The following is a 25,320-nucleotide window of genomic DNA, read 5'->3' as shown; positions in this document are numbered from 1 at the left end:
GAGGGTGGCCAGCGGGCATGAGAGACCCACCGCATGTGGCGGCACCAGCCCTAGGGGAAGGGCTGCACTCCCACCCACCACGGCGGCACCCAGGGTGCCCTCCTGGCCCGGAGCAGGGGGCTGGCCGCCATCCCCCTCCCTCCTCTTCCTCCTGCCAGTGCCACTGAGGGCTCAGCTGTGCCAGCCGGGCGGTTTATGGCCCTCACGCAGGAGTGGAACAAGGAAGTGGGAGGGCAAACACTGCGCAGCTCACACAAAGGCGAGGCTGAGGCCGCCATGCGTGGGGAGGCAGCGAGGGGCCAGGGACGAGCAGGGCTGCCTGTTGCCTCCCCAGGGAGGGCGCGGGTGGGCACGCTGGCACCACTGTGCTGAGGGGCCCTGGCCTGGCCACCGCCTCCAGGGCCAGCCCTGGTCTGCTCCGCTCTACGGGCAGGCCCCTGGGGTGCTGAAAAACTGAAGGGTGGCTGTCAGACTGCTCCGAGAGCTCTTCTCGGGAGCCCTGGATAACCAGCGCTGCTCTAAGGTAAAAAAAAAGAGGAATTTACACATCACCTTGTGTCTTGACAGTGGCACTTGGAAACAGTGGTCCTGTGTATTGCTTGTGCCAACTGTGCTGCCGTGGAGGGGAAGCATCACTGTCTTGATTTTTGGGATCTGTTTACTAAGTTGATCCAGTAGATCAGTTATCTGTCGATTGAATCCAGTTACCTGCCTGAGTTCTTGCTGAAGAAGCCTGGTAAATTAAGACATACCTACAAAATACCATCTTTTCTCTGGCCTTAAATTCCTGAAAGCAGTTGCTCAAATTGTAAATGAAAGTAGGCCTTTCTGCCTATGCTCTTCATTCCAGATGATTTAGAAATGGACTGGGAATGAAGTGCACAAATTGTCAGAGATGAGTAGATAATGTCTCATAAAATAAGCTAAAATGTTTTCACAAAGTATATAAACAATTGTGTAACCTTACAGGGCTCTGGATGAATTCATTTGACCCAGTGCCAGTGTTGGTGCTTAAGGGTGCAGTTACAGGCTTGGCCGTATGGAGCTACACCTTTTGATTAGGTGAGAGTTATTCCAAACCTGTGTGCCAGTGGGACCGGGTGACCAGGCGGTGCTTCCGCGGTACCCTGGGTGTGACCCTGCCATCAACTGCTTACGCAATGGCATTAGTGGGGATTCCAGATTAGTTGGGATTCCAGAAACTCCGTTCTTCTAGGGGACGATCTCCTAATGAGAAATGACAAGAGTGAGATCTTTCCTGGACCGCTTCCCATGTCTTTGCCAGTGCAGAATTTACACTGATTTTAATTAGCATGTTTTCTCTTGAGCTGTAAGTAGTTCTAACGCTCTATGCTGTCTCATCAAACAGAGAGTTTGCAAGGCAGCATAAACAGGTGGATGAGATGCTCCTACTAATTCCTGCTGATTTCTTTGTGTGAATTGTGGGCAGATTTGCTGTGGAATGGGTGGCTGCTATGAACTCGAATGAAGACAATAAGAAAACTTGCAAAGTTTATTTTTTTGGCAGCCAGCAACACAAGTAACTGGCAAGTGGCTGGAAACATATATTTTATTCTACATCATTTGCTGGGAGAAAAACCTCTGCACTCATATAGAAAAAGTTTAAGCAATTTTAATAGAACTACTGAGGATGACTATTCATATTTATCACCAAAGCTTGACATATCTAGCCACAATTTATGTTGGCTCCACTATGGACCGATTCTGTAAAATGATTAGCAAATATTGAAATACAGCAGATATCTTCCAATTGCCACAACCTCACAGGTCAGGGACTTTATACAAGCTCACAAACTAGCCCTGAAGTTCTGGGCAGCTGGCAGTAGCAGTGATGTGGTCAGCTCTGAATAGAGGCTGGGATTTGGGAAAGAGCCATCATTAGAAGTCTGTTTGTACCTGTGTGAGAACTTGGAAGGCATTAACGGATGGGTTGGGGCAATGGAAATGGTAGCACAGATAAATGCAAATTGTGCTATGAATGAAATCTTTAGCCCTTTTGACATTAGTGGAAAATGAAATCAGAAGCTGGTCCTATCAACTCAGAGTAAAGTAAACATATTTGATACAGAATAGGTGAAGGAAAACAGGGAGAGAAACATCCAAAGCAGCACTATTGAAGAAATGAAGATATTTTTCAGTCAGGAAGGAAAGGAATACCATAGAGGAGCAGAAGGTCTGAAAATGAGATAATGTGTGGAAGTATCTGGATAGACCCTTTATCTTCTTTAGAAAGGATCACCTATAGCTTTGGTCCTTAGGTGTGAATGAGAACCTTACTTACTTGGCATAAGCCTGTTGTTTGCTCAGGAGAACCAAAGCAAAATGCTGCTTTTATTATACTCTTAGAGAGCTTTACACTGACCTGTGTACAAAATTATGTGCATGGGGGCAGCAGAGGTGTGAAGAGACATGCACGTTTCCATGACGTTTAATCAAATGAATGGGAGCTCCTTGCAGGAGTAAAAACAGTCTGATTACTCACGGGTCTAATGGATCCATTATCTAAAAAAATAGTTTTCCCTCCCATGAGGTACAAAAGCTGTATTTGCAGTTGGGTAGCTACAATTGTAGCAACCATCACAACATGAAATCTGAGGAAGGGAGGAATCATAACCTCAATAGAGCTACTCTGGCGTTACTGTAATAGGTGGATGCTATGTGCAGTATATGCTCCACATGTGCTTATTATGACAAGGAAGTGATTAACAGAATGCTTAGACACCTGTTACGATTACTTAACTTACACCATTTTTTCAACCTGTGTGGTCTTTTATGCTCAGAAGTGGTGAAACGTGGAGTCAACTCAGATTTCATTGTTCATTAAATGACAGTTGTGGGGACCTCTGTGGAGCTGGTTAGCTAGCCTAGCAGTGAAAAATCTTGTTTCCTTTTTTTGTGTTTTTTTTTTGTCCTGAATGAAAGTCTTAATTATTTGCCTTCTCTGTGGAAGATAAGGGCTGTGTTAGCTGGTGCCGTTAAGTCAAGCTCTGTTTTTCAGATGTTCCCTTGACAACCATGAACTGTCACGACAGATGGGGATAGTTCACCTTATTTATTTCTTGGGTATAAGATATCTTCCCCAAGAGAGGGTCCTCCTAGGCTAAGTGATGCTGGGAGATGGAGATTCTTGTTCCATTTGGACATGACCTAGTAAAGGTTTTTGCCTTATTTACGCATCCTCTTGCATGTAGATTGGTGTTTAAGTCTTTGGGTCTATTTTCATGCACCTGTATCACAATGAGTAAATAGTACTGACTTCTGTAACAGATGTATTGCATGTTTCATGTTTGCTAAATGATTTAAATTCATTGCATTAGAAATGTTGACTCTTCATCTTCACAAAAGAGGTTCCAAGCTTGTAGGTGACATATTATAGACTGTGTCTATAACAAGGGTTTTAGCATAAGTTGCAGCCAGGGTTAGCTTTCTATTTTCTTTTTCACTTTCACATACCGTACTGCAGCTGTTCTGCTTCTTGACACTATTAACTCAGTGCTTAGAAGAAGTTATGCCATTGTAAGGTTTGTTTCAAATACAAATCTGTTTCAATTTATTTTGCTTGTATGAAGTTTTTCTAACCGCTTAGTCCCTGTATACTTTTGTATCAGTGAGTTGAAGCATTTACACCAATGTCCAAGGGATAATTTTAAACTTGTAGTGCAAATATAAGTGCATCTGTTTGTCTTCATGTAGCAGCAAGCTCACCCATGCCAGTGTCCACAGAAAGTAATAGATGCTTCTATGGATCTGTGTGATCATGTCAAGTACTGGTGCCTGTTTCTTCTGAGGAGTGAGCAAGTCACTGTTTCTTCTGAGGAGTCTTATTTTCCTGTGGTCAGTATCCATCAGAAGCTGGCATTCTTCCTGGGATATGTGCCAGTGGTGCTGTAGCTTCAAGCTCTAGCAGTAGCACTACTGACCAATGCCTCAGTCAAAGCAGAGCTGCTGATAATACTCTCAGTAGATATACTCTCTAATTAAAGACCTGGATCAGGTTTTTGTTTTCAAGACCTCCAGAAGTTTTGCCAACAGCAACGCTGAACTATTTCCTCATGACTTACTGTAAGGGAGGGATTTTTCTCTGAACCAGGTGCAAATCTAAGTACATAATCCATGTACCAGAGAATTCCCCTTGGAAGGTCATGATCTCTGTTATGCTGCTCGCTAACCAGGCTTCAGCCTGGGTGACTCAGCTAGACTGTTCTAACTAAATGAGTTGTTTCTTAACAGTTTCAGATACTGTATTACACTTAAATATCTAGCCCATGGATTTAGGGAGTCTGTCAGTGAATACAGGATATCACACTGGTTCATTTGGACATTCTGGTAGAACACTCTTGCCAAGGAACCGAGTGAGATTTACGTGGAGAATTATAGTCTGATATTTAAGTGCTTTGCTGACTTTCAGGTGTGCTTAAAGTTACTTACACTCCTGCTGATGAGCTTTAATGCAGAGCCATCAAAGCAAATACTGTGCTGTGCCTCTGAAGGATTTACAAAGAAAGCTTTTCACCAACTTCTCTTGCTCATGAGACAGACATTCCCTGAACACATTAGTCTGCTGGGTTGCGTGCAGTTTAGAAATCACAGGTGTCATTGTTTTCCTTGATTTTCAAGAACCCAGTGATTAGAGAATGCTCTTATTCGTGAGGTGTAAGGAGAATCGGCTTACTTTTTTTCCCTTATGTGTCATCTTATAAGAGTAACTTGTTGGGAGCAACACGTATATTCAGGTCAGAATCAAGATAAAAGCTTTACTTTTAGAAGGCAGGCATTTCTGAAATTAGGTTTACAGAGTGCCTGTCTGCTGCAAAGAAAATCTGTCCATATTGGAAGGAAAGGCTTGTGCTTAGCTAGCATTAACCTAGGGGCCGGAGATACAGAACAGACATTCTTGCAACACCAATTAGAGAAAGTACAGATAACGCTTTAAATTCTGCTATAAACCCTCTGACTTCCCAAGTGTAATGCTAAATCATATTATTTCCCACACTGTTCATGTTTTTAATTATCAGTGGCTGTTTGGGGTCTGGTTGCATTATAACTTAATATGAGATGATTAAAGAGTTGTGACTTAGAGCTTCTGATAAACCGTGTCCAGAAAGCACGGATGCCTAAAATAGGCTGTAGAGTTTTCTGTCTAGTTGAATGAGATAATGCTGACCGGATCACACTTGTTACATGGATACAATTTGCGCTTTTGCTGACGCATTGTGCTTATTCACCAGTTTTGTGTTGGCCAGGGAAATTAAACTTGACTGCGCTTCTGTCAAGAAGCAAGCTGAATATCACTATGATACGGTCTCAGGCTTGTTTCTTACAGGATGTTCTGAGGCACCTTATCTTGCTCTCTCTTTTCGAAACTATCAATCCAGAATGAAATATCTAAACTTTTGGTTGGTCAAAGAGGCAGCAAAATGAGTATATGTCCCTGACTACTGGTGGGGAGCTCTGTTCTGGGTCTGAAGGGGGACTGGGTGTAAGGGAAGGTCTTGCTTCATCGATATGTGTCCTATTTGAAGTCTGGGTTTTTTGTGAGACTCATTTGTCATAGGCAGCATGATGGTAGAAGAGAATTTACATCTGTGAATCCTTAACAGCACCTTCTTTTTACACATCTAGCCTTTCTTGAGGAGTCATGTTTCTCACTGGTTGGCTTGGGCAGCTGGCTTTCTGAATCCGGTTCCTAGGCACCCTGTGAAGGGGAGCCCAAACTCCCCAAGTGCTAAAGAACTGGACAGCATGGCGCTGTTCATTAAAACAATGTGGGAATGACACACTTCCCAACACTAGGAAATTAATTGACATCAAGTTGCATTTGTGTCATTCGTCTTGTTTTCCAGGGGGTTGAGATGCATGAGTGCAAATATTAATTCTAAATTACTTTGCTCAGACTGTAAGTTTATACAGACCTAGGAATGCCAATAATTTTCCAGTGGAGAAACAAGGTGAAGTTAAACTGTTATATTGACTTCTGGTGCAGTAGCTACTAATTTTGCATGGGGTGAAATAACATGAAGAGTCAGTGCAGAACAACCATTGTGTCACCTGCTTTCATTTTATTTAAATTTTATGGTGTGTTGTTTGCAGGTCTATATAGGTCATTAAAAGTAGGGCTTCAAGGAACTGTGAGAAATCATCTGGCTGATATCCCTGACCCAAGGCAACTCACCTGTCAGGAATGGTTTAGATAGTTACGTAAGCGTCCCTGTAAATCTCCAATGGTGGAGATTTTGCAGCCTCCATAAGCGATATGTTTCACTGCTCATCTATTCCGACCACCAGAAAGATTTTCCTTATGTCCTTATTTCTCCTGTTGCAATAGGAAGACTTTGTTTCTTTCCTCTATGAAATTTTGTCGTTTTTCTTCATGGTCTTTTCTAAACTGCATGATCCTGATTCTTTCATGAATTTGGTCAGAAGTCTGAAAGACTTCTACTATATTCACTTTAGTCTAAATTGTTCTTGAAGTACAATACTCAAAATTGGATACAGTATTCCAGCTAAAAGTCTCATCTGTATTGACTAGAAATGACAACTTAGGTGTAAACCCTGTAAGACTGTTTATTCATCATGTTGTAAAACTGTTGGAAAATCATGCAGGTGGGATATTGAGTCATGTTCAAGTTTCTGTTTACTGTAATCCCAAGAAACTTTCTGGAGGAGCTGATACGCTGTCATACTATTTATTTTGGGGTTTGGTAGTTGATTATTCCTACATGTAGTACTTCATCCTATTTATTTTAGATCATTGTTGATAAATTGAAAATTCTTGCTGTCCTCTAAAGAGCACTCAGTTCCTACCTTGAAGCGTCTCACATTTTATGTGTACTCTAGTAGCATCTGCATCACCTATGAAAATATAAATACTTTTAGAATCAGATAGACTACCATGGAATTGCCTAATTATTCTTAGTTAATAATTTCATATTTTAAAATGGTCTTAAGGGGAGGCTGGAAGATAAATCCATTGAGAGGTACTAACACATGGGAACCACATCTGGCTCTTAATGCTTGAGATTATTAGAAGGTCACACATATGCATCCTCTATCCTTAGGCTCTACCCTAGGCATCCACTTTAGGCTGCTTGTCAGAGACACCGTATTTTCTGGCCATGTGAGTCAAGCGAAAGATCCATTTTTCACTGCGCTTATGTTCTTAGGGCTATGAATTATTATAAATTATTGATACTTAATTATGTAATGCAGCTTTTTAGCCCGTTGTGCCACTGACTGTATAGGCTACAGATATAATTGTATTTCCCTACGTTGTTATGAAACTGGCATTTGAAACAAAAAGTCAGTGCTAGCACATCTTTCGCATTTTCCCTATCCACAGCACTTGCTCAGTTAAGAAAACTGGGGACGTGTGACATGATTCCCACTGCCAGCTCTGTGCCAGTGGGTTTTTTCCAGGAATTGAAGTCAGATTAATTTGATCTAAAATTCTTTGGCTTGTCTTCTTCCTTGTTAGGTGCCACACTTTTATTTCTTTCCCTACCTTTTAAAATCCCACCTACACTGCAGAATTCTCCAACGCAATCATTTGCTGTGCAAGTGACTTCACTGCCCTTCCATGGCAGGTGTGCAACTGCCTTGCTCCAGACAGCTGCCTTGAAAATAACCGAGACAGACCCCCATACTGACAATATGGCCATATTTTTAACACCCAGAGAATTTCAGCAGGACCATCCCTTATTGCAGGGAGTACCACTTGGCTACCTAATTCTGTCACGTTTTCCAAATTAGAGAAAGGAAAAGACTTAGAAGTGCTGCAAGTAGTATTCCAAGTTTCATAGTCCCACTCTATGTAACGTAGCCTGTAGTACTATAAACACTGTCTTTTTCTTATGTGATAGAGTTAATTGCTTATCATTTTTAAGGTAAAACCATAGCCACAACTGTTACTGTAATCTTAACAGTTCAATCAGAGTACAAGATATGGAAACTACCAGACAGATTGATTGCCAAATGAAAATGGAAATGCCTAGAGCTCTTCTATCGCTACATTTTCATCACTTGTAAACTCCCACCTGTCTCTGCTTCGCTATGGAGATATCACAAGAGCAACATTCCCCATAGTTTTCTTGAAGACATTGCGCCATTTACATTAGCTTTCTTTGCCAGGTGAACAGTGACGTCCCATTGTCTAAATATTTGTGTTGTTCAGTGTGATTCTTTTACAGCATAACCAGCACTACGCCTCCCTGCCACTTTTTATCTGCGTAGGTAAACATAAGTGGTGTATTGTATAGTTTGCCTAAACATCTGTAGTACAGTTATTTGCACATGGCAAATAACTGCGTGAAAGATAGTTATCAAAACCAAGAATAAGAGAGAAAGCTGCACAAGCAAATGAATTATTAGAATTTGATCTATTTGATGTAGGAAAATAACAGAGCCATCTTTCAATTATTATTTCACAGAAGTTCTTGTGTAAAAAAAGTCAGTTGTTACACGCAGTTTAGCTGCCTTTCCAACCACACCACAGCACATCAAAACCACTGAACTTGCTGTTTACAGAGACGACTATGTGAAAGCCAGGATTTATAAATACACTAGGATTGCTGAACCCTGGTATTAATCCAGAAGCTTCCCTAGACCAACATCTTCAAATGATGCAGACTTCACAGAATTTCTGCTAGGCTGAAATTAAATTACTTGAAATGGACAGACTGCTTGAAATAACACCTTTTTTTTTTTTTCTTTAATTACTTCCTGCCTCACAAAGAACTAAACTTACAGCTAAATCTTAGCCTTAAGATGAGCTCATTAGGCACAAACCTCTCTTTCCTAGATTAACTAGAGAGAAGAGCAGCAGACTTTTTTCTTGTTTATTTACTTTTAGGATAAAAATAATTTTCAGTCTTGAACTCCTCCTTAGCTTCTGAAAAGTGGAAAAAAAAGCAGTGATAAGATCTGTGTGCTTTATGGAGTTGGAGGTTTATAGTTAGTTTTAGTTAGGTGTAGCTGATGACAATAATATATTTGCGATTCTGCCTTCAAAATAGGTCTTCTGATGCACTAGAATGTCATTTTGGTATTTTTCAACAAATACCACACTGATGTTGTGTATACATTTATCAGTAAGGTTTTTTGTGCTTAGGTCTAATGTTTAGCAAGCATGACTAAAATGCATTGTTAAAGTTCAGAAGAGGTGCTGGAATGAACAAAACTTTTTAAAGGTTATTACATTATCAACTTTATGAGTCTCCCTCTACAGTACCAGCTTCTAAAGAGAAAGTATGCTAATTTAAGAAAGCCTCAGAACTACTGAAGAGAAGACAGCTGACCTGTAGCAGGCAAATTTATTTCATCTATAATACATAAAAGATCAGAATTCCCTATTGCAGAAACTATGCTTAGTATGCAACTGGGAATAGAATACTAGCTGATTAATGTGTGGTTAAAAGACAACTTAAACTTCCTAGAGTAGTTTAATTAGAATTTAAAGTTATTAGGCTGCAATGAAAAGCATAGTTATTATCCTGAATTTAGATGATGTTTAGAAAGACAGACGTGAAATTCAGACAATTTCTCTCATAGCAAAACCTTGAGATTCTGAAGCATAATTTATGTTTTACTCATTAGGTCACCATATCTTTGGTCAGAAAACCTGTTGCTACAATTGAGCAAATTGTCAAACACAAAGATTAGCCTGAGACATGCTCAGTGAAATGGAAAAGTGGATATATAGTGGCTAATACAATAGATTTGGCAAAGATACTTCAGATATCAAGATAATAGCTTTTAACATTTTCTTTGTCTCGCAAACTCTGGATTTAATCAATAACAACATAACTTAATATTATAATAGTTATTGAAAACAACTTGGAAAATGCCCTTGTATTTAAGAATAACACTTAACCATCAGAGATTAGGGCATACATTATGGGGTAAACACATGCAGTTTTGCAGCAAAGCGTGAGGGAAAAACCCATACTAGCTAGCAATAAGAATCAGTATACCAGAGAAAATATAGGCTTGGGGTATTTTGCTGTCCTCAGCAAGCTATAAACTTGTAAAAGTTGTTAAATTTATTTTAACAAGTGTATCTTTGTAAGATTTCCTCACTTTAATAATTTTTTGTAGAAGGAACTGCTTGTTGAACTTAACTACAGGTGCAAGGAACAAAATGCTAGCAACAGATCCAGGTTTACAGTAGGTGCTAGAGGAAAATAACACTGTGGTTACAAATCCGTAGGGGAATTTTTTGCCAGTTTCTAATTTGTTGCAAGAATTTATTGCTAACTTATTTTCTCTATTAATACCAAAATACAGTGGCACTTCAAATCCACTAGAGCAATTTATTAAAACTTGCGCTTTTAAACTGGGACATTTGTCAAATGTAACAGATTGAATAACTGACATTTCCCAATTTTAACCTCTAAAATACAGAAATGCAAACAAGTTTACTTCAGCATAATTCTATCCAAACTTTGAAAATGGTCTCAGACATTGTCCAAATGTAAACTTTTTTCAGTGTCAAGGAAGTTTGTATTTGCTGGGATGTTTGTTTTCCCAATGACAATTTTCTTGAGAAAAGCTTAAACTTTGGTCAGCATTTTTGTATGAGCTCTAAGTCACCCGTGACTGGAGTTCAGAAAAAGAAGCTACTTACGATTGATGTTTTCAACATGAATCTTAAGCAGCAGAGACCTCTTAACATGACTCTCCTGAGTTTTAATGTATCAAGATGGTGATATATTACACATGTGATACATATGTAAAATACATGTATATATATACACTACACATATACACACACATTATGTATATATAAATATATATAGTGCACCTACTAGGACCAAAAAATCTCTTGCAGCTCTTACTGTCAGTTAAGGTACAAGCACAGTCATCAGGATTCACCAAGAACTGGATATGCCAAACATTAAAATAAAGTGTGACAAAATAGGTGTGCTTTTACTGTTCTCATTTCTAATAGTGAAAAAAATCAGTAGTTTACTATTTTAAGATATTCCTAATTATAAACACATTTCCATTTGCAGTCAAAAATGCAGTAGCTGTTTTTTGCAAAAGGTCAGGGAAAATACTTGAGGCCAAATAAATTACTATAATGTTTTTGTGGAACTGAATTATAAAACTAGTAGTCCTTTTTACAACCTTAAAAAAAAACTTTAAAAAGATCTTTTGCCTTTGTAGAAGAGCATATTGGCAATGTGTATAAAGCAAATATAGTAAGTCCATCTGGAGCTCAAGCTGTACAAAAGTCAATATGTGCTAGTAATTCTCTATGCTGGCTTGTTGGATACTGCACTTTACATCTGGGACACTCGAGAAAACTTTCATCAAGAAGGCTTGAATGTTTCAGGGAAGGACTTCTATTATATGTGGTCCGCTTCTCTTCAAATGCAGATTGCAAATCTTCTTGTGATTCCATACATCCAGATTCCTGGAGTTTCTGGAAAAGGAGAAGCTTTGGTGTAAGACTGGAGCATGCATGCATGCACTGATCAAATACCAAGGGAGAAAAAAATTAAGGTTTGATGGCACACAAGCCTTGTGTGTGTTATAGCACTAAGGGTAGAACTTTAAAGATGGCTAAAACATGAATGAAGAACATCAATATCTCAGAATTCATTCTGTTCTCTTCCTCATTTGAGAAAATACTTCCAAGTTGCCTACAACTAAGAGGGAGAGCAGTCTGGCAAAGTCACAGAAGAATTCCTCTCACCTGCAACTTGTTAGGAGCTTTTGCATTTATCTTTTCTGTAAAAAGCACAGCAGCCCCTGACCTGATCTAATGAAGGACACAGGTATCCGATTTCCATTCTGAACCTCCTTTAAATAAGTCCAGAAATGCAGTTTGACAATGCTATTCAGCTATCGTCTGATCTTACAGGATACCTTATTGTAGAGTTCCAGAAGCACCAACAGTCAAACTGCATTTCTGCTAAAGACCAGGGTAGTACTGGATATGACAGAGCAAACCAGGTCAATGGTTTGCTTAATACTTAATCCTTCCATACAAATGTCTCCATCAAGTCTAGGTCTCAAATCTAGGTGGCTTTCTCTGGGCTTATACAATAAGCAGCAAACAGACCACGGCCCTCACAATACAACAAACGTCCTTTTTCATTGTGTTAGGGAGCTTGTCTTTTTGGAAATGAAAAACCCAGGTTTTAATGACCCACCCATCCTGTATCAGATAGAGACGGGAGGAATTCAACTTCTCTATCTAAGGATTGAGTCCTGTTCACTAGCAGAAAGTCTGAGTAGAACCATACTGCAGCTTTATCAGTGTGCAGCAGACAAAACTAGATACACATTGTGACACAAAATACAGTTACGTTCCCTGCTCAGGAACCTGACTATTCTGGATCTCCTTCTGCAGTACTCGTTCTCCTCTCATACTGTAGAGGAAAGTGATGCCTAGCTAGTTGACATAGAGTTCTGCACCTTGAGGCCACATACCTAAAGGATGTAAGGGCCTACAGTGAGTATCTGACAACATTAACAGAAGTCTCACTACACTTGAAATAAGGTCCCAAGGTGAAAAGATGTACATTATGCAAAATCCCTGACTAAATTCACCTGCAAGTTATTCAGTACATACCAGAGGTTCCAGACGGGTTATTTGCTCGCTGGCCTTGTGCAGTTCCTTAAGGACTTTGTTTAACTGATGCTGCAAATTCTGGCGATCGAGCTTTTCATTCTCAAAGTCTGTGATGCATATCAGGATCTGGCAACCCCCCAAAGTGAAAATTAAATAATTTAACTCAGAATTATTAATAATTGAGGGGAAGAAAGAAATATTTCCCCTTTATATAGAATCATAGAATGATTTGGGTTGGAAGAGACTTTAAAAATCATCTAGTTCCAACCCCCCTGCCATGGGCAGGGACATCTTCCACTAGACCGGGTTGTCAAAGCCCCATCCAACCTAGCCTTGAACACTATGTATTTAAAGTAACTTTTACTCTATCGTATCCTAAAATGAGATTTAAAAAAAAAAATAAAATCACTCGTTGCTTTCACTACAGTGAAATTCATACATGCTCAATTATGAAAATCTTCTCCCTTAGTAGAGGTGGAATTTGAAGTTATTTTGGTTGAAGGGTATTTTAAACTGAACATTTTATAGAAAAGCATATAGTGTTAAGTTCTTATTAAAAACACCAGTTTCTACTCCAGGATCTTTCTTGTAGCAAGACAATTTGGATAGAAACTATGGGAAACACTGTACACTCAAGCTTAGCAAATAAATGTAACTTTTTTTTCAATATTAATGAGATCTGTAAGAATGTACTTTGAAAAAATAAAGAAAATGGTAATGACAGTAATGCAATTATTTGTATAACTTTATCAAGAGTATATTACAAAACATCTATGAGCTGATTGGTTTCAGGATGTTTCCCATACCTAATCTGAGGCTGTACACTTGGAACAAGTGATTGTGGAGAAAATAGCATTAGGTTTGATCACACCCTCTTATCTGTAAAAGGTTGCAGATTTTCCTCGACAGACAAGTCAAAATTTTTAGCAGCATCAAGAGATTATTCAGTTGAATATTCATGTCTATTATTAACTTATTTAATATACTACTCATTCTTAAAATTGAAAAGTTACTCTAGAAAGTCTTTATGCAAAATACAGATTAAGTATTGGCATCTCAGCATATAATTCAGTACCTGTTGTTCCAACAAAGCTATCCTAGTGTGTTCCTCCTTCTGTTTCAGCAACAATTTACGAAGATGTTGCACCTATGAGGCAGAAACACATTTGTAATAAAGAACTTCCATATACAAGAGTTAATAAGCTTAACAAATACTCAATCTAAAAGGGGATGGAAATAAACTTTTATATTCCAACACCAACAGAAAACATATGCCTGTTATGCAACAGCCAAACTCAATTCAAATATCTCTTATTCTCTGGGGAAAGCCCCAGGGGAACATTATCATTGCATTGAACAGGGGGAATGCAGGATGATATTATAGTTAAAAAAATCAAACCAAATTTTCCTAGGTGTTTGCTAGGATGGAGACAAAAAAACCACACAAAACCTATCTTTGCACTTACATGCTATGATGTTAAAAAAACAAGCAATGCAATTTTTTTTTTTAGTAGAAGAGAACAAGTTTAAGACTCAGAAAGTACTATACTATAATGGATTAAGTAAACATTTAAAAAAATTAAAACATCCTCTGTTATCAGCATGTATCAACTTTTACAGTGAATGCTATTGTTCAGCTGAAAAAAAAAAAAAAGACACACCACCTTTTAATCATTATTAACCAGTGAGAACAAGCTGAAGCACTATCCAGGGACACAGCTGCTTATCCAGTAAGCATGAAACTACAAGCCCATATGTGTATTTGCAGCAGCCAGGTGACAGCAATATGTTTAATATTCCATAGTTGAGACTGCACAATGATATAGTCTGTATGGATTTGAGTTTTTACTTTTCCTGTTCTTATTCACATTTAGCCTTGACAATCATCTCGATTAGAATCAATTAAGTATTCTCTCCCTTCTCCCTCTTGTGTCCCAGAAGACCAGGGAAATATGTGAACAAATAAGTGCCTTGTTTAAACAAGGATATTTCAGAAAAGTTTGGATTTTGATTCAAATCAATGTATTAAAGAATTCAGTTTTAACCACAAGGACGAGTCTAGATACACATAACCAACAGTTACCAGAGCAAGTGAGTGAGGGTCCATTCTGATTAAGTAAGACTCTTCAGCTCTCTTGATACTTCGCTAATGACCCTAAACCTCCAAATGCATCCACTTACCTGACATAAAAGATCTTCAGACTTTTTCTTTTCTTCCTTGAGCTGTCCTTTAATAGTTTCATTTTCTTGTTTTAGTCTCTGCACTTTCGCTCCTTTCATTTTATTTTCATTTTCTAGAGTCTTAATTTCAGCAACCTGTTGCGACTGCCGTAAGGCATTTAAATTCATTATTTCTCGTGTTTCTTCATACATCTTTTTGAATTCGTTAAGTTCACTCCTAGCAGTTAGTAACAGCTGGTCATATTTTTGTTTTTCCTCTTGTAGATGACCTTAATGAGTCAGAAATAATTTAGAAAGTAATGGTGTGTTTATGGGGGAAATCTTAGAACACCAAATCCTTGACAGCATTTTGAGGCTTATTGATAGAAATTGACATTTTCAGCTATTACACAGCTCAGATTGACACCAGACTTCAGTTAAAGCAGCTTTCAATACTTCTGATGCAGTGAAGTCCCCTTCCCAATATAGTTACTGGAAAACTGCAGCTTGGCTTGCGCATAGTGTTCTGTGCTACTGCCACTTCCTTCACTAAAGGCATATAGCAACGTTACATCCTTTGCCCTGGCTACACAAGCTCCATGACCCACACAAAGTTCTTATATGGTCTCATGCATTGTACTAACACATTGGAATCAAGGCTCAAAGACATTAGATTCCCACTTCCAGATTTAGGCTCTTTAGCCAAGATTCTGGCATTACTCCCTCCCCAGAGATACCTTGGGAATTTGATGGGCCCTACTTCACCATTGTTGACCAAAGCCAAACTATCCATTGTCTTTTGCAGACTATCTTCTTCAAATTGTATGCTATCATTTACTTCTAAATTGCAAATAAAAGGGAATAGGATAGGGGTTTTTTTTATAAAAACACCTGCTTCTTGGCCAGTGGGTGTTCTTTAAACAAGAGTTTGAAAAATTTCTGCTTGTTGACTCAAGAAAAGTTTAAGTAGGAAAAAAAAAGGAGGCAGTCTGTAAAAATTAAAAGTTCAATAGTAATATAGAATATACCTATAAGCAGAACAAGGGATGCAGAATTTCACAGGCTTTGCTAGTTTTTGGCACTGTAAATTCCTTGATTTCAATACTTTTCCTGTTGAAGGCTTCCCCTCGTTCTTCAAAGTGTAATTTACTTGGGAAAGTTTCTTGCTTGACTATTCTCCCTCCCTTTGACTATGAACTATGCCTTACCTTCTCATTAGCAATACTTCTTTATAGGGTGGCGAGATCTTCAGAGGGATACCAAGTTTTTCCTTTGAAAATGTTGTCATACCTACTTGCAACTCTTATAGCTAGGTTCTTAGGAACATGGATCTCTGCTACGGTCTAGCTGCTTAAAGAGGGGAACTTTATTACAGCCTTACTCCTAGTCTCCTGGCTGTTCTGACAACAAAGCTTTGACTGCAGTAACTGAGTTCTATTTCCTGGTGAGCTACTTCAGTCTGCCTCCCTCTAAAATACTGTTCATAGATTCCTAAACAGCACCAAAACACAATTATGGTATTTTACTATTTTCCATAAAGATTCGAGCAGTAATATAGAAACCAAGCCACTACACATTAATTACTAAGTGGTAATACTGTGGCATACTCTGTGGGCACTCTTACTCCAGATGATTCTAGTTCTATTTAGTGAATTCACCTTGCAGGTCAGTTGCAGCATATATGAAATTAGTATTTAATAATAAGAAAAGCAAGCCAACTCCTTCTGGTTCTTCTGTTCAATGTGATTTTAACGTTATTCCACCTGCTGGTTAAGCACAACTCAAGTTGATCTGAACACATAACTGAGAGGGTGCTCATTATTGAGGAACTACATAGCACAGAAGTCAGCTAGAGGTGGCCAGATCCATATTGTGAAACACAGTTTTGTATAGGTGCCAAAACCTATCACGGGTTTTCATGTCCTGTAAGAACTGTTAAGGTAAGTGAAAAACGTGGCAGTCTTGAGTCATTTTTATAATATTTATTTTGAAAAAAAAATTAAAAAACCTGAACCACACCTAACTAATAAATCCTTAATGCTTCCATTATGTACATTGAAAGTGTACTTTGAAGGATGGGAGACATGCATGTATTTGCCTCAACACTTTCCGCAAACAGAGAGGTTACTAATAGAGTGTCAAGGCTGTTAAAAAACATCTTTGAAGTAGATAAGAACATGAAATACTGTCAATCAAGTAATATAGCTAGATAACAGGAAGCAAAGAAATTTTACTTAATCAAGTTTTACCATTAAGAAACCAAAATGTTGAGAAGAAAGTCTTGATTCCATTCATTAATTGTGCTATAGTTTGTTTTCAGAAAACTTCCATAGATAAATATGGTTTGGGTCACTTGTGAGGAAAAAATAAAGTTGATACCTTCTGAACGGAATTCTTTAGATTCTTGTTGGCTAACTATTCCTGACTTCTGTTCAAGTTCAAAGATCCTTCCAAGCAGGCCCCTGACATATGCTTCACGTTGCTGGTCATACAGTAGCCACTGTTGGTTTTTCTCAAGAGCCTTTATAAAAAGGAACAAAAGAACAACAAAGCAGCCTCTGGTAATTTATCAGATTTTTGAAGTATTAGTCATCTTAAAAATGTTAGAAGTTATACAGTTTAAAGATAAGCTAGTTAATTCTGCTGCAAATTGTAGTAATCTTCTTTGTACTATAAATAAAATCCATCTTCATTTGGAAGGATGTCAGGTTGTTGAGCACGTTAAAATTGCAGCAATATTAAACAGTAATTGTTTTTAAGTCATTTTCCCATTCCAAGAAATAAGCCAAAGGCTTTCATGCATCATGCCTGGATTATGAAGAATTAACTTTTCAATTTCAAATATAAGATAGAGTAAAAAGAACAGATCTTGAAAATGGAATAAACTAAAACTGTTATCATTGCAGTTTAAAGTTGGTAAGAATGAGGACATGGAATTTATACCTGATTGATCATAGAATTATTCAGGTTGGAAGGGACCTCAGGAGGTTTCTAATCCAACCTCTGGCTCTCCCAGACAGTCAGCTGTGAGGTCAGATCAGGTTAACTGGGGCTCCTGTTTTGTCAGCAACCACTTCGTTCTGATGTTCCAAGCAAGGTTTTTCAAAGATGATTGAAATATTATCTTTTTTTATTTAAAATGGTCTTGTCACAAAATAATTTTCAATATTATATTTTGGAGGGAAACATACCCTCTGAGGTCCCATACTACCTAAAAATGCATATGGTGATAATTTACATTCTTATGCATCTTGATACAAATGATTTACACTTGCAGTATTCTACATGAAACTTACATCTTTCAGTTGTTTTTCAACTTCATAAAGATGAGTTGGTGATCCAGTGCTGTTTGTTACAGCTTCCTACAGACAAAGAACAACCTGTTAGTGTTCTTTAAAGTAGATGGCTGAAACAGTAAAGCTAGTCCTGTATATCCAATAATTTCATATAAATAGCATAAGACTATTTTAAAATGGAAAACAGATGCATACATGTGCCTTTGTGTTTAAAGATCTTTATAGGCTTTCTTTCTTTTTACAAAAAGAAGATCTAAGTTACATAGAAAATAATTTCATGGATTTAAAATAAAATCTCCTGGAAATACAGGAGACAGATTTACATTTAATTTATTCTGTAACTCTGCAACTCAAAGTTACATTAAAACATTTCCTAAGAAGACTATCATGTGTCTTCTGCTGAACTGCTGTCTTGGAAGACCTGAAAGGTGTAGGAGAGCTTCTGAAAATGAAGATGTTTAGGGTGTTATTTAAATAACAAAAAAGGTCTTTGTTCTATTTTCATATTCTTTTGTGTTTGACAATAAGCTAGACCTATAGAAGTTGTTGGGGAAAGCTAGAGACCTTGACAACTTCACTGGAGTAACAGTAGGATTATAAACATCTAGGAAACCACACAAGCCTGTCTGGAACCATAAGGACATACTGACTGGTCTTCTGAGACCTCATGTGCAGTAGAGTGCTTAAACTGTGAGTTGGAGAGTTCTTTAGACCCATCTAAACTAAACAGCAGTTAAACAGTTATACTTCTTTCATAACCTGACATGTTTATTTAATGCATGATAGAAAGCTTTTGAAATTGTGTAGATATCATTTAGAGGGAACTTTAAGGAAGTAAAAGTGTAGATTGCTACCTAAATGCAAGCTACATTTTGCAAAGTTTTCATGTGTTTTTTGGAACATGATTTAGAACAAGCGTTATAGCTGAAAAAATACAGAAGACCTTTCAATGTAATTATTAAACTTTAGCATTTCCTAATAAAAATAGGATTTAAAGACACTACAATTGCTCAGATTCCTATTTCTATAAACATTAGAATTCTGTCTCAGTGAAAACTTTCTCAAAATTGTCATACAACTCGTTTCTGTTTCGGAATATACCTGCTGCTCATATGCCACCTATCAGTTTCAAGCAGCATTGCTAGACTTGTTTTCAAGTTTCCAAGACATCCACTCAAAGCAGTCAAATTAGTTGTCCTCTGTTGATAAATCAGTAAAAAAATTAAAAGAAAATTTTTATTTTAAACTAAAAGATATTTGGTAGTTCATTGACAAAAGTATCATGGAAATCTGTTGAATTAAATACATTTTATATTCTGTAAGAAAGTTCAAAGTCTCTTGAAATTGAAAATAACACATTGCATTTAAAGTGGTATTGCCCAAGCCACTGCATTATTAGAAGTGATACATATATGTGTCATCATTGAAAATTAGTAGATTAAGATACTTTGCTAAGTATTTGGCAAAAGCTCGATTTCTAGAAATTACTCAACTTCCCTGTGTAACATGGGAACCAGCACCATCTGCAGGTCAAAAGCTGGAAAAGACTTACAGGCACCTCTTCTAGGTATCAACTTCCCTGCGCTCCTTATTGAGGTGCTACTGCATTATCCATGGAACATTAGAACAGGCAGGGCTGGAAAAACAACTGTAGAAAACTAAATGCACTTGTAAAAGCTGCCAAGTGCCTGGCACCATACCTATTAACCATTTTAAATAAGAGAAGCAACTCATTATTCCTGTCCTATCTTCTGTCACAATGAAGTATTTACCATGTGTGATGTCATATAAAGTACAGGCAACTATTTTTAACAACTAAGGAGCAACCAAGGATTCATAAGAGCAAGGAGGAGAAAGATATTCTCATAGAATCGTAGAATAGTTGGGTTGGAACAGACCTTTAAAGGTCATCTAGTCCAACTCACCCTGCAGTGCGCAGAGACATCTTCAACCAGATCAGGTTGCTCAGAGCCCGGTTGAGCCTGACCTTGAATGTTTCCAGGGATGGAGCATCTACCACCTCTCTCGGCAACCTGTTCATGTTTCACCACACTCATGGTAAAAAATTTCGTCCTTATATCTAGTCTAAATCTGCGCTTTTTCAGTTTAAAACCATTACCCCTTGTCACAATGCAACAGGCTCTACTACAAAGTTCGTCCTATCTTTCTTATAAGCCCCTGTTAAGTACTGAAAGGCCACAAAAACTTCTCCCCAGAGACAAGCCCAGCTCTCTCAGCCAGTCTTCATAGGGTGGTGTACCATCCCTGATAATTTTTGTGGCCCTCCTCTGGACCCTCTCCAACAGGTCCCTGTCTTTCCTGTGATGAGGACTCCAAACCTGAACACAGTATTCCAGGTGCAGTCTCACCAGAGTGGAGAAGAGGGGCAGAATCACCTCCCTTGACCTGCTGGCCACGCTTCTTTTGATGCAGCCCAGGATATAGCTGGCTTTCTGGGCTGCGAGCACACATTGCCAGGTCATGCCCAGCTTCTCATCCACCACTACCCTCAAGTTCTTGTTCACAGGGCTGCTCTCAATCCCTTCATCCCTCAGCTGGTATTAATACTGAGGGTTGCCCCAACCCAGATACAGGACCTTGCTTTTGACCTTATTGAACCTCATGAGGTTCACACAGGCCCACTTCTCGAGCTTATCCAGGTCCCTCAGGCATGTCAACTGCACCACACAGCTTGGTGTCATCCGCAAACTTGCTGAGGGCACACTTGATCCCACTGTCCCACATCACTGATGAAGATGTTAAACAGTGCTGGTCCCAATACAGACCCTGGAGGGACACCACTTGTCACTGATCTCCATCTGGACATTGAACTGTTGACCACTACCCTCTGGATTCGACATCCAATCAATTCCTCATCCACTGAACAAATCCTCTCCATCAAATTCACATCTCTCCAATTTAGACAGAAGGATGTTGTGGAGTACCATGTGAAAGGCCTTACAGAATTTCAGATAGATGACATCAGTAGCTCTTCCCTTGTCCACTGATGTAGTCACTCCATCATAGAAGGCCACTAGGTTGGTCAAGCAGAACTTACCCTTGGTGAAGCCATGCTGGCTGTCTTGATCACTTCCCTATCCTCCATGTGCTTTAGCATAGCTTCTAGGAGGATCTGTTCCACGATCCTTCCCAGGCACAGAGGCTGAGAGGTCAGTAGTTCCCAGGGTTCTCCTTTCTACCCTTTTAAAAACAAGTGTGATGTTTCCCTTTTTCCAGTCACCAGGGACTTCACCTGACCGCCATTACTTTTAAATATCATGGAGAGTAGCTTGGCAACTACATCAGCCAATTTCCTCAGGACTGTGGAATGCATCTCATCAGGTCTTAAGACTTATGTATATTCAGGTTCCTCAGGTGATCACAAACCTTCTCTTACAACAGGAGGGACTTTGCTCCTCGGTCCCTGTCTAGTGGTCTATCCACTCAAGAGGTGTGGAAGAGAGACTGCCAGCAAAGACTGAGGCAAGAAAGTTGTTGAATACCTCAGCTTTCTCTTCGTCTGTTGTTACCAGTTTGCCAGTCTTGTTCATTAGGGAGAATACGATTTCTTTGATGTTCCTTTTCTGGCTGACGTATCTGTAGAAGCCCTTAATATTCTTTGCATCCCTTGCCAAGTTCAGCTCCAGCCACGACTTGGCCTTCCTGACCCCATCCCTACACAACCAGGCAACATCCCTATACTCTTCCCAGGATACCTGTCCCTGCTTCCACTGTCTGTGCACTTCCTTCTTGCCCTTTAGTTTGACCAGGTCTTGACTCAGCCATGGCAATCTCTTGCCTTCCTTTCTTGATTTCTTACAACTGGGGATCAAGAGCTCTTGTGCTCTATGGAAAGTGTTTTTAAAGATCTGCCAGCTCCATTCTGCTTCCTTGTCCCTGAGGGCAGTTTAGCAGGGGGTCCCTATTGAATAACTCCTTGAACAGCTTTCCTAAAATTCAGTGTCCTGACTTTACTCTTCACCTGACCCATATCCCTCAGGACTGCGAACTCCACCAGTGCCTGATCACTGCAGCCCAGGCTGCCTCCAATCTCCATGTCACCGATTAGCTCATAACTGAAGCTGAATTTGGTGAGGAGTTTAGTTTGTCTTTATTAATGTCTAATGTCTCTTACTGCTGTCTTCTCAGTGTGTTTTAATCACTGAGCTTAGAAACCTGAGAAGGGCATAATATCTGCTTAAGCAACAGTGGATCATTACATGTCATACCACTAGTCATACCACCTGCCTGCGAGCTTGAAAAAGGGATCTTGTAGTACAGCATTAAACAATTCCCTCCCAAGCTGCATTCCCTGAAGTTGTGCTTCCTGATTGAATGCTAAATGAAGAACAATCTGGATATCATTTCTCTTCATACAAGAATATTCAGCATCCTATTTTATATCAGATGCTATTTTATAACAGATGTCAGTGCTTAGCAGGCACAAATTCCAAGTCTAACCTGTTTCTTTAGTGCTTACCTGGGATGCCTGAGAAGTACCAGCTCCATTTTCAAGCTCAGAACATTTTCCAGTAGCAGCAGGTAAATGACATTTTAACCGGTTCATTCTTCCGATAGAGAATGAAGTAGCTGTTCTCTCCTTTCTGCTTCCTTTGTTTTTTCCTCTAGTTGACTTCGTAGCAAGGAGACTTCACTATTCTGGGTTTTGGATCTAAGCTGGTCTTTCAGGTTTTGGATTTCTTTGTCCTTCTCTCCAAGAAGATGGTTATGTTTGCTTTATCTTTTTCAAGGAAAGTATTTTCTAAATGAAACAGAATTAAAAAGTGACACGAATAAGTGTCAGTCTATGCAACAAGTGTATTAGCAAGTTTACAACAAGTGAGAAGATACTCACTTTGAAAGGTTCTCTCATAGCCTTTAATTAGAAGAGAATATTACTTTTTACTCAAAACAGACAATACTGCAGTGACCATCTGAAGTATTTCAAGTGGTAGTAAAAACAATCTGAAGGAGATGAAACACGGAAGGAATGCAAAGAGCCAAATTTCACAGACCTGGTAGGTATTCAGTTTTGTAAATGAATCCAGATCACTACAACAGATGAACCTTAAAACACAAGCAGTAGAAGAACTCTTGAACATTTCCAGTGAAGAGGTTGGTGATACATTGCTTAGTGTTGGTTTGCGTATTTAGTAGCTTTTGAGAAGCAGCAGAGCCTTCTTGCAAACTAAATGACAATAAGTTATAAAGAGTTATAATAAAGCTTTCAGGAGAAAAATCCTGTTTTCTAAATTATCTGGCCTTTTAGTTTCAAAATGTGCTTTAGTAGATATTTTCAAGAGGCACTCTCTTTTCAGTAGGCCTCCAGCACAGGTAATTATTACATAATATTATTACTGCCTTTGGGATACTTGTTATAATAGCATTTCATCTTCCATGAGGAAGGTTGATGTTGAAATCCTACATGTTGATATCAAGTCATTAGAAGATGACAGAGAAACTGAAAGAAACTGAATTTTAAAGAGGCTCATTTAGGGAGTGGTTGAAGACCACATAGTGCTCACTAGAATTAACATATTGACACAGTCAAACATGCCTGTGATTTTCCACCTGTAAACTAGGAGCCCAATATTAAGTAACCAACACAGAGCAAGCTGCAAGTCACCAGACACAGCAAACACGCTAACGAGTTTAGCAACAGCAGTACATGAGCTGTCTAGCCATAGCTGGTACTTCGGTTAGCACTTCTCAACTGACCTTGTAGTACAGGCACATGAAAAGCCTTATTGTCAAAAGAAGTAGGCTGGAAATGTTAGTGTGCCTAGTCTCCAGCAGTTGTATCCTTTGAAAGAGTCCATTTAAAGTTCCCCAGTCCTACTAGGAAGCCTAACAGTATGTGACCTGGTCACATACTAAGTCTTGAACTTCTTTCTCTGCAACCATAGGTTTACCTTGAATGGACTACAAGGCGTGGAAATTGCTATGTCTCATTTTCTGCTCTATGGTTGTACTGGAAGAACAATGGGGTGAACTGATTTCAATTTTATTTACCTGCAGCTGAATGGAGCTTGAGAATATAGTTCAAGCAAATACACAGCACTTTTGGCATGTTCTTAGGCAACAGTTTGCAAACACTATGTTCTTTGCAGGAAATGCTCAAAATAATTCTCTGGGACCAACTGTTCCGAACAGTTGGACGTGTGAGGACAGGTCTTAATGGGCTAATTGGAACCTCTGGACTCGAGTCTTTGTATTTAGCAGCCTTAAAGAGGAAAGATGAGCACTTTGCTTGTGAAGTCAGACGTGCTCAGACCCACGATAACCGTGCGCAGTTAGGACATCACGAACATTAGCTTGAGCACAAGCATCCACCTCACCTCTCGGAGCCCGTTCCTTTCCGGATCAGTCATTCCGCTCTTCTCTTTCACGACTTCCTCCATGGATTTTTTAAGGGCTGCGTTCCCCTGCTTGTACTTCCCGAGATCATTCTCGGATCTGGAGCTACCCGACTTTAAGCCCCACTTGCCAATAATTATATCTTTAGCAGTCTTGGAATTCATCTTTAAGCACCTATTGAAAAAAAAAAATAAAATAAACGCCGCGTTACGGAAGAGCAATCCCTTCCGCCAGACGGGACGTAATTCGGACACAGTTTCAGTCACGCACGGGCAGCGCAGAGCTTCCCGGCTCCTGCTGGCGGCTGTCGGGCCGGGCCGCGGCGAGCGAAGGGCAGGCGGGGTGACGGCGAGCGAGGAGGCTCGAGCCGGCGGCGGCTCTGCCGGCCCGGCGCGGCCCCGCTTCCGGGAGTTTGAATCCCGCGGCTCCAGTAACGTCACTTCCGCCCGGCGCCGCCCCAGAGTCGCCGTGAGGGCTACGGCGTCTGCGATGGGTCACGCCAGGCAGGGGGAGGGGTTAAAGAACGCTTCCGCAAAGACGCTGGTTGGACGAGCGGGCGTGGGCGGGGCTGGAGGGACGCGAGCTGCCTGGCGTTGAGTGGCCGGGGTGCTGCTCAGTTCTCCACGGAATGCCTAAGAGAAGGCTCCCCATTGGCTGCTGCGGGCGCCCGCCTGACCTGTCTAGCCAATGCTGTGGGGCCTTTCTTCGCCCTGCCTCGTTTGTCTGCCCCGGCGCACGTGTTGGCGGGCGGCAGGTGCGAGGCGAGGGTGGCCGCGGCGGGGCCATCTGAGCAGCTGTGGGGCGGCGTGGGTTTCCCCTTTGTGAGGCCGTGGTTAGTTTTCCCTTTGGGAAGATTTCCCTTTTGTTGTTGAAGGATGATTGCAGAAGCAGGGGCCGCAGCAGCTGAGC

At 39.8% G+C, this 25,320-nt stretch overlaps 1 protein-coding gene across 1 annotated transcript; it reads right to left on the bottom strand.

Moving 5' to 3' along the window:
• Positions 1–11,236: 11,236 nt before the first annotated feature.
• Positions 11,237–24,575, bottom strand: CEP55 (centrosomal protein 55). The gene is given in 10 exon segments (XM_009988665.2): positions 11,237–11,443; positions 12,599–12,724; positions 13,674–13,745; positions 14,780–15,048; positions 17,138–17,279; positions 18,055–18,120; positions 22,535–22,620; positions 22,623–22,789; positions 22,791–22,816; positions 24,393–24,575. Coding segments are annotated over 10 exon segments (1,344 nt in total).
• Positions 24,576–25,320: the final 745 nt, after the last annotated feature.

Source organism: Tauraco erythrolophus, chromosome 9 (genome assembly GCF_009769465.1).
Source record: "Tauraco erythrolophus isolate bTauEry1 chromosome 9, bTauEry1.pri, whole genome shotgun sequence".
In the NCBI taxonomy this organism is placed as follows: domain Eukaryota; kingdom Metazoa; phylum Chordata; class Aves; order Musophagiformes; family Musophagidae; genus Tauraco; species Tauraco erythrolophus.
Note: the sequence above shows the minus strand (reverse complement) of the source record. Positions and strands in the feature narration are given on the sequence as shown.